At 32.4% G+C, this 18,366-nt stretch overlaps 2 protein-coding genes across 3 annotated transcripts; both read left to right on the top strand.

The window, feature by feature from the left end:
• The first annotated feature begins 537 nt into the window (after window positions 1-537).
• On the top strand, window positions 538-3,478 carry LOC131850682 (FGGY carbohydrate kinase domain-containing protein). 2 transcript variants are annotated; one of them, XM_059200992.1, is made up of 5 exons: window positions 538-646; window positions 803-1,037; window positions 1,125-1,990; window positions 2,349-2,571; window positions 2,749-3,478. In XM_059200992.1, the coding sequence occupies exons 2-5, from the start codon at window positions 852-854 to the stop codon at window positions 3,103-3,105; spliced, it is 1,632 nt and encodes a 543-aa protein (XP_059056975.1). In that variant the 5' UTR covers window positions 538-646; window positions 803-851; the 3' UTR covers window positions 3,106-3,478. The 2 variants fall into 2 exon arrangements, with proteins under 2 accessions (XP_059056975.1, XP_059056974.1); XM_059200991.1 differs by having other exon boundaries at window positions 816-1,037.
• A 1,179-nt stretch (window positions 3,479-4,657) lies between these two features.
• On the top strand, window positions 4,658-17,365 carry LOC131850663 (E3 ubiquitin-protein ligase Bre1). Its single transcript, XM_059200964.1, has 17 exons — window positions 4,658-4,833; window positions 4,997-5,155; window positions 6,157-6,343; window positions 6,810-6,995; window positions 7,694-7,914; window positions 8,413-8,703; window positions 9,323-9,496; window positions 9,921-10,178; window positions 10,746-10,847; window positions 11,373-11,494; window positions 12,128-12,281; window positions 12,736-12,891; window positions 13,216-13,407; window positions 13,953-14,145; window positions 15,124-15,218; window positions 15,768-15,899; window positions 16,072-17,365. Exons 2-17 carry the CDS (start codon window positions 5,003-5,005, stop codon window positions 16,222-16,224), a joined length of 2,769 nt encoding a protein of 922 aa, XP_059056947.1. The 5' UTR covers window positions 4,658-4,833; window positions 4,997-5,002; the 3' UTR covers window positions 16,225-17,365.
• Window positions 17,366-18,366: the final 1,001 nt, after the last annotated feature.

Below are 18,366 nucleotides of genomic sequence, written 5' to 3' on the forward strand. Positions count from 1 at the left end.
AATTCTATATGAAAATAAAGCGCTATTTGTAATATGGTATGAATAAATATAATGAATTTGTATAACATAATATTTTTTATTAAAACTGTGCTTAAGAATTATTTATTTTTTAAAGGAATTTTCTTTTATTTTTTGATTTACCCGTACATATGTAATCGATTTTTATCGATTCACAGAAATGGAACCATAAATTCGATCTAAAAGTCTGACAGTCGAGTACCTGACTAGTTACAAAAATATGTTAACGACAAACGTCAACAAGAAACTTTAAAACAAACAATAAATAATATTTTTGTTATAAATTGTTATAGCAAAAATAAATAATTATATATATATATATATATATTAAAAAAGAAAATTTAATTATTTATTTTTACCATTGTTTATAGTTTTAAACATAGTCTTTTTGTGTGACGTACAAATGCCAATTTTCTTGTTTACTTATTAGTCTAATTATCAAAGTTTATACAATGAAAAGTTAGTAATAAACGACCCGACATATCAAGGTTATCTCTCTATTTAATACAATACAACTTTTACGTAATTGAACCAATAATCATTTTGTCTCCTATCTTGTAATGAAGGTCATAAGTTTATTACTCTATTTTTTTACTTCTTCCTCATTACAAAAGTTCTGTTCCTAATTGTAAGTTTAAATATACCCATAATATTTATAAGAACACTACAGAATTAATTTTAATTTTATTTCCACACTATCAGCAATATTCATACTTTAAACAATTAAATAAAAGTAATTTTTAAAACAATTTTCATAACTAATAATTTATTATAGTTGTTGTAGTATTTAATTTAAGGTTAAACAAGTAAGTCCTTAATTGGAATTTAAACAAATGAATAACAAGGTATATTTTATTGGCGTTGATGTTGGCTCGGGCAGTGTTCGAGCAGCTCTAGTTGATGATAAAGGACATGTATTGAAGACGTCAGTTAAAGAACTCCAGACATGGAAACCAAAAGTTGATTACTATGAACAATCATCCAATGATGTATGGGATAGCTGTATATTTGTGATAAAGGTAATGTCTAAAATCTGTTTAAATGTGTAGTTATGCTAATACTATAAATTAAGTGAGTTTAATATTTGAATTTATATTTCATTTCAGAATGTCATTGAGGATGTGAGTGCAGCAAACATAAAAGGTATTGGTTTTGATGCTACCTGCTCTTTGGTAGTGTTAGACAAAAATGGTAACCCGGTTGCAGTCAGTAATTCTAATAATAATGAACAAAACATTATCATGTGGATGGACCACAGAGCTCAAGCTGAAGCTGATATTATTAACAAAAAGAATCATGAAATTCTCAAATATGTTGGAGGAAAAGTAAGTTTGGAAATGGAGATACCTAAACTGCTATGGTTAAAAAAGCATCTGCCAACTAAATGGGCCCAGTTTGGACACTTTTTCGACCTTCCAGACTTCTTAACATGGAAAGCAACAGGATCATTAAGTAGATCTTTGTGTTCTCTAGTTTGCAAATGGAACTATGATTGTTCAAGTGTTGGGAAACATGGTTGGAATGTGAGTTATCTATCTGACATTGGTTTAAATGACCTTGCAGAGAATAACTTTGAAAAAATTGGTAATAAAGTGTTGATGCCAGGGGAGAAATGTGGAGGCCTCACAGTGGAAGTAGCACATATTCTTGGTCTAGCAACGGGCACTCCAGTTGCATCTTCTATCATTGATGCTCATGCTGGTGGTCTTGGTATGATAGGTTCACATGGTGAAGGCATAGACAAAAATATGTCTAGTCGTCTGGGGTTGATATGTGGAACATCTACATGTCATATGGCTGTGAATGACAAACCTGTTATAGTTCAAGGCATATGGGGACCATATTTCAGTGCTATGGTTCCAAATATGTGGCTTAATGAAGCCGGTCAAAGTGCCTCTGGAATGTTATTAGACTATATAATATCCAGCCATCCAGCTGGTATCAGACTGCTCAAAATATATAATACAGGAGAGTAAGTATTTTTTTGAAACTTTATGATATATATTTATCTAAATAGATAAATGAATCTTAATAAAGAATATTATTAATTGAATATTTATAATAAAAATACTCTTGTGCCTGAATCTACTTTATATACTGCTGTCACCACTGCGCACAATAAAGCAAAAAAATAATTAATTTCATGGTGCATATCTTTGCTCAACTTTTACATATACTGAAGAATAAATTAATATTAATGTTAAAACATTGATGTTAATACAATTTTTATATATATTTTTCATTGATATAAGTCAATATTACAACTTTATAAGCTTTTGAATTTACTGTATAAGAATATAAAAATAATATTAACTTATTATTATTTTTAGTGTGCGAAATCATCTTAGAGAATTACTTGTAAAGATGGCAAATTTTCAAGGCTTAAATGATGTAAGCCTGCTGACCAAAGAGCTACATGTTTGGCCAGACTTCCATGGAAATAGATCTCCTTTAGCAGACCCTTATATGAGGGGAATGTTAGTTGGATTATCAATAAATGATAGTGAAGAAAATCTAGCTTTGTTATATCTTGCCACATTACAAGGTTTATCGGTAAGATTTTTAATTATTAAGTATATAGCCAGTCTGATAATAAGATGCTAGTGCAGGTTATGCATGATAACAATCTTAGGTCTAAAACTCACATGTGCATGCCAGATTTTACATGAAAATCTAGAAACTCAAATGCCTATATATAACATAATTAATCAACTGTTTTCTTCTTTACAGTATGGTACCAGACATATTATAGATGCCTTGACAAAGGCTGGTTATGAACCATTTAAGTCTTTGCTTATCTGTGGTGGCATCACTAAGGATCCACTTTTTGTCCAGATCCAAGCTGATGCTGTTGGGTTGCCCATATTAAAACCATATGAAAAAGATTCTGTATTAGTTGGTTCTGCCATACTGGGTGCTTGTGCATCTTCATATTTTAATAATATTGAAGATGCTATTCAAAACATGGGTGGTGAAGCAGAAGTTATTCATCCTAATCTAAATATAAAGTCATTCCATAATAAAAAATATTTAGTATTTTTACAAATGTTTCAGGATCAATTAAAATACAGGACTATTATGAATTAGTTACAAGGATCTATGTATCCTAGTTAGTTTGTTTAGCATGCTGAACCCCTAAAATCATGCTCTGAGTAAAAATCTATATGTACTTTTTTTTCATTATTTATAGTTATTAAACATAACAAATTACTATTGTCATTTGTTATGTTTTGTAGAGTTGATGTTGATATGTATTTGTATGTAGGTAACTAAATAGGTACAATTTATAACATTTATTAGTCACAGAAAAGGGACCCACTATTTTGTAAGCTATTTATAAATATATTTTCTGTATATTTTGTATATAGCATATTTAGTAAACACCCATTCATTTCTATGTTATTGAAATTATTAATTCTATACTAAAAGATCTAATTAATTATACAAAAATAATTATATATACAATACCTTAAATAAAAGTACTTATTATAAGACTAATTAATCCTTTGACTTCATACCTACATAACTTATTTGTTTGTAAACCAATTAGAATAAAATAATAAATTTGAAGTAAAGCTTAGTATTACACTTGAGTGCACTAAAACTGCACTCTAATCTATTAAGCCACTTCTGAGATTATTCACAGGCAAAAAGACGGAAATTCATTGTTTTGGATTCCAATCTTTTTGGTATATTTACTTTACTCTTTGGTTCCAATGTTTTTCTTGTATACTATACCTGCGGTCTCATGTATAGATTAGGGCTGTATCAACTCAAGTTGAATTCTCCCTAACTCGAGTTTGGGCTGGCGAATAAACGATTTAAGCGAAACCACGATTAGTTGTGTAGAATATTTAATATCAACCAATCAATAATAAATGTCAGTTTACAAGAAAATATTTTTAGTTTTTTCTACTAGTTCAGTATTTACATTTTACTGAATGTTTCACTTTTTTCTTGTTAATGATATAAACAATATTGTAAATGAACAAAAGTTCTTATTGCAACCATTGTTTGAGGCAACGAATAAACAAAGTTAGCAAAAGTATTAACGTATAATATAATATCATTGTGATGGATGATTAAACTACAAATAGTAACCGCAACTATACTCAAAGATAAACAAAGCGGTAGTTAATCCAACCACGGACGGCTAGTGATTCCAAAATCAGTAGGAATAAATAATCGATGAGTGTATTGTACTTAATTAAAAATACAATAATGTGGCAAACAATAATTTAAGTTTGACATATTATGTAAAAGAATACTGAAATGTATAACTTAATTTTAAATCGATTTCATATAGTTTATCATAAAACATTATTTGTAACAGAAAATATTTTATGGTTAATCCGAAATCACAGACCTATCGATTTTAATTTGTTACGACTAACTAATATAACAGTTATTTACATTACAAAAATATTTATATTCTATACTGCTGTAAACTCCCATAGACACTATTTGCAAATCATTATATACAAAACAAACAGCAAATTACATTTTTGTACAATTTTTGTACGTGCATTGGCGACTAAAAATGGTTACCACAGAATATATAATATTACCGGCTTTCACATTGAATGAAGCTACATTTTATATATTGTAACTGGTAACATTTTTCGTTGTATCTACTTGACGGGCTTGACGGGCGGAATCGGTCATTTAACTCGTGTTAAGATAACTTCAAAAATATATATTTCTATTACTTAACAAAATGATTACCTATATTCTCTATAGTTTACATTTAATTTTGTGTATTAATAAAGTTAGAAATTAACATTAAATTTCCAGATTGTCAATATTGACAAGCAGGTATATAATCCAATCAAGTTTACGTTACATGTTCTTCTATACACAACGTCATTGCGAGAATAGTCTACTGAAATTGTTTGGATTATTTTAATCAATAGCTTGTAACATTTTAACATAAAAGAAAAACCTTTTATAATTCATGCAGCATTTTGTATACTTTTAGGCTACAATGTCTAAACGTGGTGCAGAAGATAGCGGCAACGGCAGCAGCCAGCCTCCGATCAAAAAAGTCCATTTTGAACCACATCTTATTGGTCCCGTATCCACTCTTGAGGAAATGGATATAAAAGTCTTACAGTTCCAAAATAAAAAATTGGCACAGGTGATTTGTCTACAATTAGATACATTATATTGTTCATGTACTTATCGTTGATAATCAATAGTAGATACAATAACATGTATGTCATAATCAGCTGTTTGTCAACTCTTATGATCAAGGACATCAGATACACATTTAATTAGTTAAACATTGGAAATGTATGTGCATTTTTACAGTAATATTGTTGTAATCATGTATGTTATCTGTAATATTTGCAACAGTACAATCCATATCCATTAACATGTGGAATGGAGTGAAATGAGGTCAAAATAAAATTGATCTTAATATGTATTATACACAGAAACAGACAAATGTGAATATGGCATGCTTTTTAAGTTATGTTATTTACATTTTAAAGAAAGTTAGAACTAATTGTATGTATATTATGTATACATATACCATCTCTTGTATTATTACCTGAATTCATTTTGTTTAGGCTAGATTACAGTGAATAGCATCTTTGAACTATATTATTTGAACCAACTTTTTGCATAATTGTGTAACAAACATTACACTAACATATAATATTAGAGCAAAAGACTGAGACAGCTTGAGAAGAGAGATTTAATTTGAGATTAATGTTGTATATAATAATATTAAAGTCATGCAATGCATTCATAAAGAAATAGTATAATTAGCAATTTACCTTCATGAACTGTTAATCCGGATGGGATTGTCAGAAACATTATCATATGTATATGTCACAGTGAATCCAAGTCTTCATATTTTGCTGTGTATATTATTGAATCCAACATAGTAACGAGTGAACCTAATAGATATACTCATATAGATATTATGGATATATACATAGTAAAGAATGAACCTAAAAACTTATGGCAGAGTAGGTTTACTCTTTACTCTGTTGGATAAGCTTTGCTGTTGGTGTTATAATCACTGGAGAGTCAGTCAGGAGTATAAATTGTTACAAAGATTTTGATGAATTCAAGTTGTGATGGTCAGATATAGCTATAGTTACATATATTAAAGGTTAATTTCTTTTTTAGAGAATAGAGCAACGACACAGATGTGAAGCAGAGTTGAGGGCAAGAATAGAGCAACTAGAAAAAAGGCAAACTCAAGATGATGCTGTGCTGTGTGTTGTGAACCGTTATTGGAATCTTCTAAATGAGGACATCAGAGTGCTGTTACAGCGTTTTGATGCAGAAACTGCTGATGAATCAGAGAACAAAAGTAATTCTTTATTAATATTAACAAATACTTTCTGTAATGCATGATTATTAGGTTATCTAAACATGAGCATATATTTATTGGCCTTCATTATTCATTTTAAATTACAGCATAGAATGGGTATTCATTTTAAATACTGTAATTTAAGGACTTGAATGCCTAGGACTAGGATTAATTTGTTAAATTACTAACTTTGCTATTATTTATTCATTTGTCTAAAGTATCCCAGAATGTTCTTTGTATGTTTCTTATAATTCAAACTCCTACAATCTATACACATTATAAAAAGTATACTGTTTGACTTTGATTTTTAATTTCTTAGAATTTTATGTAAATTGATAAGTAATTAGTATGTATATAAATAAACAATGTATTAATAATTTGAAACTCAAATTACAATGTTTTGTTGGCCTAGATCAAACAAATAAAAATGTAACTTACTAAAATGTTTTGTTTACCTGTCTTTCAGATGAAAATGAGGCGACTACTTCATTCTTAATGCAGTTATCAACATGGGACAAAGAAGAGTTGGATGCTCAGCTTGCAAACCGAGTTCAAGTGAGCAAGCGGGCTGTAGCCAAAGTATTACAAGCTTTTGATAGACTCCAGCAAAGGAACGACAAGATATGGAAGGCAATAAAAGGAGAAGGGGAAGGTAAGTGTGTTTTTTTAATGTTATTTAGAATGATAATAAGCTTATAACCTATAAAATAGGTAATTGATAACTTGGTAAATATGAAGAATGACACAAACATTGACAATATATATGAATAAAATTGGCAATGGAGGGAGTGTAGAATAGTGGTGCCACAGAGTATCCTCTTTTTCAAAGCAGTCATTTCTTTTTGTACAGTTTAGTGCTTGTGAATGAATTTCACCAGATATGTTAGATACTGTCTGAGCTCATGAATAATCTGTATAACTCTTTTGTTTGTAAATAGATTACAATAAAGCACTATACTTGGTCCACACTGAAATCAATTATACTGTTTCTTAGATTAAGACTAAAAACTTTATTATAATACTTTCTGGGTTCTAAGAGGTAATAAAGCCTGCAAAAATAGTTTTCTCATTTATTTCGTATACAGACAACAATCAGTTACATTGTTATTTATATTTTAAAATGCTATGTCCAGTGTTAGTGTTCCATGCTTCGTCTGTAAAAAAAAAGCAATAATTTTTATAAATAATTTTTGTTTGTAATACATTATAATGGAATGAATTTTAAAAGAACCTACCTTCGCTAACTGCCGGGGCACTAGTGTAAGATGGTAAACTGCATGCAGGCCAAACTGACATTGTACTTGGTTAATTGATCCATATTACTAACAATCCCATTCCTCTTACACACAGACGGTTTGCCGCCTCCAGCGTTGGAGGCTGTGGTGTTGGCTGCCAATGAAGAGGTGACATCGGAAAATCGGAAGCTGCAAGCGCAGAGCACTACGTTGCACGAGACGCACCATGCTATGACCCTGCGCGTCGCCCAGCTCCAGGACGCTGTCAACAGCCGCGACACAGAGAACGCTGAGCTAAAGAATCAGATTGATGATCTGCAGTATGAACTTATGAAAGTAATTATTTGTTCATTTACATGTTTCACCTTTGTTATATAGTAGTACCATTATTGAACTAATGGTAAAGAAACTGCCCACATAATGGTAACCATCCATCATCCTTCACTATCACAATATCATGTGACACTTGGGATACCATTCATGAATTACCTTTCCGAAGAATTGTGATGTCATTCCTCTTATCCACTAATTTTACTGTCTATTTGCACCCTATAATTGACACAGGACCTGTAAAGACAGTAACAATCTACCTCAATTTTGGGTTATCTATGTGTGCATATGTTCATTGTCTGGTTTCTGTATATTAAACATCATATACTTATTCATTACTCATTTCATATTTGCTTTTGATCACAATTTTTAATAAAACACTACCTAGTTATTTATTCTTGTTAAAAGCAGAAAATGATTTTATACCCAAATACAAACTTCAGTCAACTCACCTATTCAATGATCAAACTATAAAGTTGGGAATGATATTGTGCATATTACTAGGTGCGGTCTCGGAATGATAAACTGGAGAACCACCTGGCCGAAGCCATCGAGAAGCTGAAGAGCTACCACCAGTCGGGCGCGAGCTCGTCGAGTGGTGCGGGGGCTGCGGGCGGTGCGGGGGCCGCGGGGGCGGGGACGCCGCTGACGGCCGTGGCGGCCGCCAAGCTCGAGGACGTGGCGGCCGAGCTCGAGGAGCAGCGGGAGCTCGCCAACAACCGCCTGGCCGAGCTCGACAGGCTGCACCGCCAGCACAGGGACACGCTCAAGGAGGTCGAGAAACTCAAGATGGACGTGAGTACTGTTCGCGATTTACACTACCAACTGTTCGAAAGAGAAAAAATGTTGGTTTGTAGCTTAATACTTTAAAAATTTGTATTTTTACGGAGACGACAAAAATGTATAATACGACGACAGTAATCGAAACACTAGTATATGTACGTAAATTTTAAAATTCGTAGTGGAAATCTTATTTAAAGCTTTAAAACTAATACGGTAAAATAAAACTTTCTGATCAAACAAATCGGTATCGCAGGTACACCATTAGAAAATTGACATTTACATCTGTCAATTTAGTCTCCGGGATTAAAAAACAGACTATAGATATAACAAAAGAGTTTTGGTAAAACACCTGGAAGCAAGTTATGTACTTCGCAAGCTTAATGAATTTGGTATCATTGGTAATGGGGACAAGAGGCCTCACACACACAGCAATGCTACAGCGCATCTATTTCTCTTCATTTAGTATTATAATTTAATTTTAGTAGCAAGTTCTTATTTTTCACATGATTATTGAATGAATTAATATAATTATTTAAATAATATTAAATTAATTTTTTGTATTTATTTTACATATTATTGAATCATTATGAGAACTTAACCCATCCATATATAAAAAAATACTTCTTCACAGATCCGGCAGCTACCGGAATCAATAATAGTGGAGACAACAGAGTACAAATGTCTACAAAGCCAGTTCTCAGTGCTATACAATGAGTCCATGCAGATGAAAACAGCGCTCGACGAGACTCGACTACAGTTGCAAAATGCCAAAAACCTGCATTTAAGACAGATTGAAATGATGGAGGTTTGTTTTTTGTGCCTTAATTTTTTTATATGTTTGGCATTACAGTGGAATAAACTCAAAAAACACATTTCATGAGTGTCATTGTGTAGCGATTTACTTACGGACTTAGACTGAACCGTAATTTTGAATTTGTCCGAGACGAAAAATATTATCTCTGCAGTGATGGGTGCACGGATAATAAACCAAATTAATCCATGACAGCTGTAGGCTCCCCTTCTACATTTGATTCAAATGTATAATCGACTTTTGTGGATCTCAATTGTTGACTGACAATGTTGAAGTATTTTATTTTATATATACTTAGCTACAATATCAGGTAGTAGTATATGCTATATTTTACACAGGTGGCAATGGTACTACCATTGCCAGCTTAACAGCTATTTGGAAAATGTGAAGTAATCTTATACTTTTGCTTGTGCTTTAGAGTGAAGAGCTATCGAGACAAAAGGCGTTACGCGCCGAGATGATACAATTGGAAGATGTGTTAGGTCAATTGAGGAAGGAGTATGAAATGTTACGTATAGAGTTTGAGCAGAACTTAGCTGCGAATGAGCAGACGGGCCCCATCAACAGGGAGATGAGGCACCTAATCACTTCACTGCAGAACCATAACCAACAGCTGAAGGGAGAAGTGCACAGGTACAAGAGGAAATATAAAGATTCAAGTCAAGAATTAAATAAGGTAATATTTTCTTCATAAATTTTCTTCATTTAATCGTCTTTGTTTTTTACTATTATTATAGAATAGAATAGAAAAACTTTTACTCAAATTAATTTAATTTAAACACTTTTAAATTGTCATAGTTATTTATTTTTATCTACCGCTCATTCGGAAATCTGTTTCATCATAAGAAGAACGAGAAAGAAATTTGCATGTTGCTCTTTTTAAAATTTGTATTCCTATTGTAACTTAATGTACTAGATAAATAATATTTATTTATAATGGAACAGTCACAACTGTAATATTTTTTTTTAATAATATAGGATAATAATGAAAAGATAAAATTTTCTACTTTCTAAAGATGTAAGGTATATATAAAATAAATGATAATAATAATTGGATATATAAATTAAATAGACAGGAATATGGATTAATAAAAGAAAAATATCTTTATTACACTCTTATGATATGTCAAATGTACCTTTTAAATTTATTATTTATTATCCATATTAATTTGGATTAATATTAAAATAACAACTACGAGATATTCTTCTCAGGTATATTATTTCTGTCTTGTTTCTGGAGCAGGCACGTAAGGAACTGGAGGAAGCGACCACCGTGGCCTCGCGCGGCGGCGACGCTCCCGATGACAAGCCTCTCGCCGTCAAGAAGGAGGAACCCGACCCCGAGGTACCCAAACAAGCCCATCTCATATGTACACTCTTGATATTACAGTTTTAGGTGAATAATGTTATTAATATTAAAAACGCAAAAGTTTATGAGTATGGATGAATGTTTGTTACTCTTTCACGCAAAAACTACTGAACGGATTTTGACGAAACTTTACAGTAATATAGCTTATACATCAGAATAACGTTATAGGCTATAAATTTCGCTCGATTGAAACCGCGGGCAGAGCTAGTTATATAATAATAATAATATATATATTCAACATCTTTTATAGCCTCGTTGGTCTAGCGGTTTTCTTTCCATGGTGGCGGGTTCGATTTCGCGCGCGATGTTCAGATTTGTATTCATTTGTCTGGGTGTTTTCTATGTATATATTTAGAAAAAAATGTATTTAAGTATTTCTATCAGTTCTCAAAGCTAAACATAGCTTGGTTATGAGTATTATTGTTACTTGAGTATTATTATTATTAACTTGTAATTATATATAACTTAACTTGTAACTATGTAATTATTTATATTGTGCAGCATGGTGATGAAGGCGCCAGCAGCACGGGCCCTGACGTAAAGCCACCAATCACTAAGGAGCACAACCGCGTCAAGTTGCAGGAACAGGAGCTCATCATCAAGGACCTCAAGCAACAGCTCAAGTAACCACCTACTTGCCACTTATTTCACTGCCTGTCTGCCAGTTGGCTCATCGTTTGAGTGATGGAATATTTATTGATAATAAGGGCCATCAAATTGTTACGTTACATGTTGAGGGGGAGACAGGGGCTTACCCATGTCCCAAAGTCCTACATGTTCTAATGTCACATTATCAAATGTAATCTTCTATCTGTATAAAAATGAATTGCTCTTCGTTAGTCCCGCTAAAACTCGAGAACGGTTGAACCAATTTGGCTAATTTGTTGTCTTGAAATATTCGTGGAAGTCTAGGGAAGGTTTAAACGGTGATAAAATATGAAGAAATTGTATAAAAAATAATAAAAATAATTATTTTATTTTCCCATACAACAAGGTCAGATTCCCATCAGGGTTTAGAAATTAATTGCGAAACTAAACTTGAAAAAACCTTTGGCATATTTAATTTTGAGGAGGTTTTCAGACGGAGTTCGCGGGTTCAGCTAATATCTAAATATTAAAACACAAGATTTGAACTATTAATGACAAAGTAAACCAGTAGAATGTTTTTAACATTTCCAATTTCTTCTACTGGTTTACAAGTGTATTGCAAAATATGTGAAGTCAAGATATTTATTTAATATTAAATGTATTATCAGGAAGGCAGTTAACGAGCAGAAAGAACTAAAACTACTGCTCGACATGTACAAGGGAGTCAGTAAAGAGCAGCGTGATAAAGTTCAACTGATGGCTGCTGAGAGGAAGGCCCGCCAAGAACTCGAAGACCATCGCCAGAAGGCCAAAATGGCGCAGGTAGAAATATTATGCATTTCACAATATGGTAATCAGTAATACAGATATTCTTATACGTTTCTGCTTCGCCATTTTTCTTAGCAGTACAAGAAGTAAGTTCAATTGTTAAAAAATAGAATTCATTATTCTTTTATACCAGTTTTAGTGAAGTGAATTTAGAAATTATATTAACAGAACAATAAACCTTCATAAAATGTGCCTGTTTTAATGTAGCTTAAGTTAGTTATGATTTATGAACGAATTCAGTGTATATATATAATATCGCTATGTATATTATATATACACTATGACGCGTATAATACTCCTCCTTCGTTACTATTATTGAGTTCTCAATAGTTACACTTCAGTATTAACAAAATTATTGTACATACTTCAAACCGAAACATATTTTCTAATAAGTAGAAATAGTGTTCTTAAATATTAATGAGTTGTTATATTAATAATGGTGTTGCAGGAGAGTAAGCGTGAACGCCGCGTGGCGGATGAGGATGCCCTGCGGAAGATCAAGCAGTTAGAAGAACAGAAGTACGAATTGCAAAAACAGCTGTCCTGTGCCAGACCCAACGCGGACCCGCTGCACGCGTTCTCCAGGCCATTCGCAGGCTCGCAAGTAATACACACTATATGTATTCTGATATATTATTTATAAAAAATAGGTTAAATAGATAACGTAACGGTTAGCAACGCTTACTTTTAACATCAGGTGTTTGAGGCGTACATAGGTTACGGTAAGCGTTTACCATCGGTTGTGCCGTATGCATCGTTACCATCATCATAGTAAAAAAAAATAAAAAAGAAGATTAATAAAACTAGTAAGATGGCTTTATTGTATTTATTGTTATTGGAAAAATATGCTAGACATATATTTATATATATACTTATATAAATGAACTGGTAATTCCTCTCTAAAATTATGTACCTCTTTTCTATTAAGGAAGAAGAAGCGTTGCTAAATGAAATGGAAGTGACCGGTCAGGCTTTTGAAGACATGCAGGAGCAAAACTCGCGGCTGATTCAGCAGCTTCGAGAAAAGGACGACGCCAATTTCAAACTTATGTCTGAGAGAATAAAAGCCAACTCATTACACAAACTGCTGCGTGAGGAGAAACAACTCTTGCAAGAACAGGTAGAAATTTTGTGTTTTCTTAACATCATTAAAGAATTTAATACTAGAAATAATTTAATTGAGAAAAATCGCCTACCGAAAACAAATTTAAATTTATACAAAGTTCATTATTTTAAACTGTATGAATTATTATAATAGAAAAAGATTACACTAAAAATTATATTACTTTTCATATAATTTTTATACATACAGTTATGATATGTATGGACTGTGTTTACGTTATGAATTCTATATAGTATAATAATAATAATAACCTAGGACAATTCATACAGCACCACAGTAGCACAGTAACTTTGAACTAGATGTCAAAATTAAGCAGAGCTTTTATTCTGAGTACTGATACAAATACTTAGCTACTACATTTTTTTTAAATACATACATAATGTACAAAGAAAACACTCAAACTGATACAATCAGTCATTCTCATGGATACAAATGTTTGTACCGTGCGAGGAATCGAACCCACGTCTATCAGAAATAAAGCGGTGTGCGTATTAGCATGGAGACCGTCAGTGAGAGATGTCGAAAATGGAGAGTGATTGTAGGTAGTGACACGAGACCAGCAAATCGAGTCCATGGGGGCTGTCGCTCGGCGGCTGGAGGAAAAGGAACGACTGCTGCAGACGACGCTGTCGGCTGTCGAGAAAGAGCTGGTGCTGCGGCAGCAGGCCATGGAGATGCACAAAAGGAAGGCCATCGAGTCTGCGCAGTCTGCTGCGGATCTTAAACTGCATCTTGGTATGTATTTTTATAGAGTAACAAACGACTTCTGCCGGCTCTCCAACGGTGCACTACGCAATATCGCATTCGCATAATACAATGACGCGTGTATTATACATATAAATCTTCCTCTTGAATGACTATTTATTTCTAAAAACTGAATTATTATAAAATCCGTAATTATAAGCGAATAGAGAACGGCGGCAATTTGTTTTATATTATGTAAAAAGATGTAATAAAGATCTATTATCCACATCTTCATCTGCTTTTTTCGATATAAATGACACATGAAATTAATTAAAGGCAGTCTGTTGTTTAGTCGAGGCAGGTACCAGATAGGGAACACACTTTAGCATTTATAATATTAGTATGGATGCGCATATAATAATAATAATAATCTCAGGACAATTCACACGGCAATTCCATCTAGACCCAAGTTAAGCTAGCTAAAGCTTGTGTTATGGGTACTAGATAACTGATACAAATACGTAGATAATTTTTTTTTTTCGTAAATACACACATACATATAATATATAGAAAATACCCAGACCGACACACACAATCGTAATCATGAATCCAAATGTTTTGCCGTGCGAGGAATCGAACCCGCGACCATCGTTAGTAAGGCGGTGTGTTAAACCGCTAGACCACCGAGGCCGTCAATATCTGTTTACAAGGTGTAAAGTTGCATTTTAAGTTTTAAAAAGACATTCAATTAGATTGTTTTTTGAGTCCATACCTTACAAGGTAGTATTTAGTAGTAGTATTTGGTGTAGTAAGATATTTTGTGTTAAAACGAAATCTCTAAAAATGAAATGTGAAACGAAACGTCTTCGTTTTATTACATGAATTGAAAGAAATTAATTTAATTTAGTTTGATAATAATGTTTTTCATCATCAGAGAAAGAATAAAATGGGCACATATGCTAGATGACACACTTATATTAAGTTACATATTTTTTATTACTTATATTTGTCAACTTATTCTATCCACAGAAAAATATCATGCACAGATGAAAGAAGCGCAACAGGTTGTTGCAGAAAAGACGAGCGCCCTGGAAGCGGAGGCGTACAAGACGAAGAGACTACACGTGAGTTTTAACGCCTGCTTATATTATTGATTTCAAACAAACATAATATTTTAATTTATTAATCTATCAACCTAACTATTCAAACTCATGTTGTCACATAAATACATCACAACTAAAACAAATTAATATGTTAAAGAATGTTTTTTTTGTACTATGGTGATGGATACTGCTTTTCTGATGGTAAACGGTTACCAAAGCCTACTTTCAACAAATTACCAGAGATATACTTCGTATAAAGTTGGTGACAGAGGAACCAATTTCAGCCAGCCACAAAGCAGGTTCTTTTGAAACACTGCTTGTATTGTTTGTAGTGTAAAATACGATAGTGAAATTAGGTTACCGTGTCCTAACACACGTTCCTCCGGAATAGTAACGTGAGAGGGGTCTGTGGCTTTTTTTTATGTAGGCTACAGTTACCAGATGGACCGTCAGCATGTTTACTAAAAAAGTAATGATTACCTTTTTACTACGATTGAGCAATCGTAGTAATATATATTAAACAACACCATTTAAATATCCACTAAAATTTGTTTTGCCTATATTCTACAGGAGGAACTTGCCATGTTGAGGCGTAAAGCAGAGAGGATGAAGAAAATGGAGCAAGCCGGTAGCAGCATGGATGAGGTGCTCCTTGAGGAGATCAAAGAGTACAAGGAGACTCTCACCTGTCCATCGTGCAAAGTGAGTTTTTGGAATATCGATTGGAGGGTCATGGATTTTTCTGTATGTCATACATGAGAGGTTATGTTATAAATTTTTATACAAAATGTTTTATCGAAATTTTTATTTTTCAACGAATGGTAAAAAATTTAAGGCAATATTATTACTTACATCAAAATACATATGTTTGCAGGTGAAACGAAAGGATGCAGTGCTAACGAAATGCTTCCACGTGTTCTGTTGGGATTGTCTCCGCACTCGGTACGAGACGCGCCAGCGGAAGTGTCCCAAGTGCAACGCTGCCTTCGGGGCTAATGACTACCATCGCCTCTACCTCTCCACCTAGACTGTGATCACACGCGCCTGTCTATCTACACGCGGACACCCTCGTTTCGGTGTCGGTACTGTTAATAATTTCACTAGATACGTGTATTTAATTGGTTGCAGCCAGTACACCAAATGTATCAAATTATTACTAAGATCTAGAAGAGTTCAGAAATGGTCTCATTACTACTCGGCACCTACACGAATTTATTATTATTCCACAGCTATTGTTATAAATAAATGTGAAATCGAAATAATATCATTGTCACGTCAAACATAGTTTGACAAAGATATCGATGGTATAATAATTAGATAAAATTAATAAATGTAATGTATGTCATAACCATTAATACCAGACACGTTGTGATGTCTTTATGTGGAAGGTGAAAGGACTATTATTGTTTTAGCATCCACAGATCTCCCACTAAGTTCTAATTCACTTTCTGTGATGGTAGATGTATATTTTGACATAATTTATTATTGAAATAATAATAATATTATATATAATATTCTATAATTAAATGCATAAATATGCAAAGAAAATATCGGATATCACACGGGAGGAATGCAGAGGCTGAACAAAAAGTATGAATAGGTTGTGAATTGGATTATATTGTAGTATTCTATCAGGGACATATAACTCTAGTATAAAATATCCTCGGAATTCATACTGAGTTATAAATATTCCATTGTTAAAATTAATCGAATTGCAAATTAATTTCTCAGAAATTGTATTATTAAAAGTAAATTTTGTTACGGTTTATTTATTGAAATTGACTGTCGATAAAGTCTGCAAATAGGCTCTAATAATAATTTACGCTATCTCGAATTACTACCTTTGGTTCAATTTTTTTTATATCACTATTGTCGTGCTTACACGGGTATTTCAAACATCCGTAGACTGCGGTGGCACTGCCACTCTCGTTGCATTAAAAAAATAGACTATACTAATTATGTCGACTTGAAAACAAAAATAAGCATCGTGATGACAATTTAATGTTGTCTTTGTTGTACAACTGCTGATGTGAAAAAGCTTTTGACGTAGTCCTAATAGTATAAATGGGCAATTATATTTTTTGTTCAATCGACGTAAGTTACGTATTACTACACGTGACCATTATGTAAATAAAATATTACTGTTGAAGATAGGTATTGACAAACAAGATCAAGAAATAAATAAAATATGACATGATACATTTTGAATCTGAAGTATGTTATTGTTGTAGTATTTTATGTAAATAAACACAAAACTAATTAATCGATATTACAGCACTAGTAATGTAATACTCGATAATGATCGTTTGGTGAGAAGCTTCATTCCTTGACTGTCTGTATGTATTGTATTTATAATACACGTCGCAAGTATTGCAAGAATAAGTTAAGCATTTCGCGAGTATGTACATGTGTTTATAAATGTTGTATATTTAAGGATATCATGAAATCGAACAAGTGAATATAGTGTAATATGTGTATTTAAGTTAATATATTTAAGAATATGCGTTAGTATGTAATTAGACGAGCTCGTAAATATGAATTTTTCTATGAGCTGCTACGTCGTTGATCACTGACTGATATATTTATATGTTTAGTTTTAAATTTTTCGTTGAGCTTGGCTCCATAATATTTACATGAAATAAATTTGGCGGACAAAATATTAGTTATCCAATTATAATGTAAATTATGAAAAATCATCTTAGCAGAGATTCAGAATTTAGTATTGGATAATAAATGTAACAGGATTTCCTGTAGTTATTTTAGCTGTATTGTAATAAGTCCTAATAAGTGGGCGTCAAATTAATTCACAGTATTTAGTTAATAAAACTTTTATAATACGTGGTAAATGGTAAGGCTTTTTATGCAATATTTTCTTTGAATTTTGGAGTTATAATTCCATGTTTCACTGTATAAATAATTCTCAGTATAATACTGAAACTAGGTATATAGATCTAAAACCACCTGCTGAATAATATAGTGATTTAATGTTTAGGTTAATTGTCTTCATTCGTCACCATTTGACGAAATTCAGTAGACTTTTTGTACAACTTAAAAACCACTTAGGTTAATAAATTTTTGCAATATCAACAGTAATGCAATATAAAGTCATGGTATAGAATACCCATAAAAATATTTTAGGGCCATGGCACAGTTTTATAATTATTCTTAA

Source organism: Achroia grisella, unplaced genomic scaffold (assembly GCF_030625045.1).
Source record: "Achroia grisella isolate CSIRO2021 unplaced genomic scaffold, CSIRO_AGI_Agris_v1 utg779, whole genome shotgun sequence".
Lineage (NCBI taxonomy): Eukaryota > Metazoa > Arthropoda > Insecta > Lepidoptera > Pyralidae > Achroia > Achroia grisella.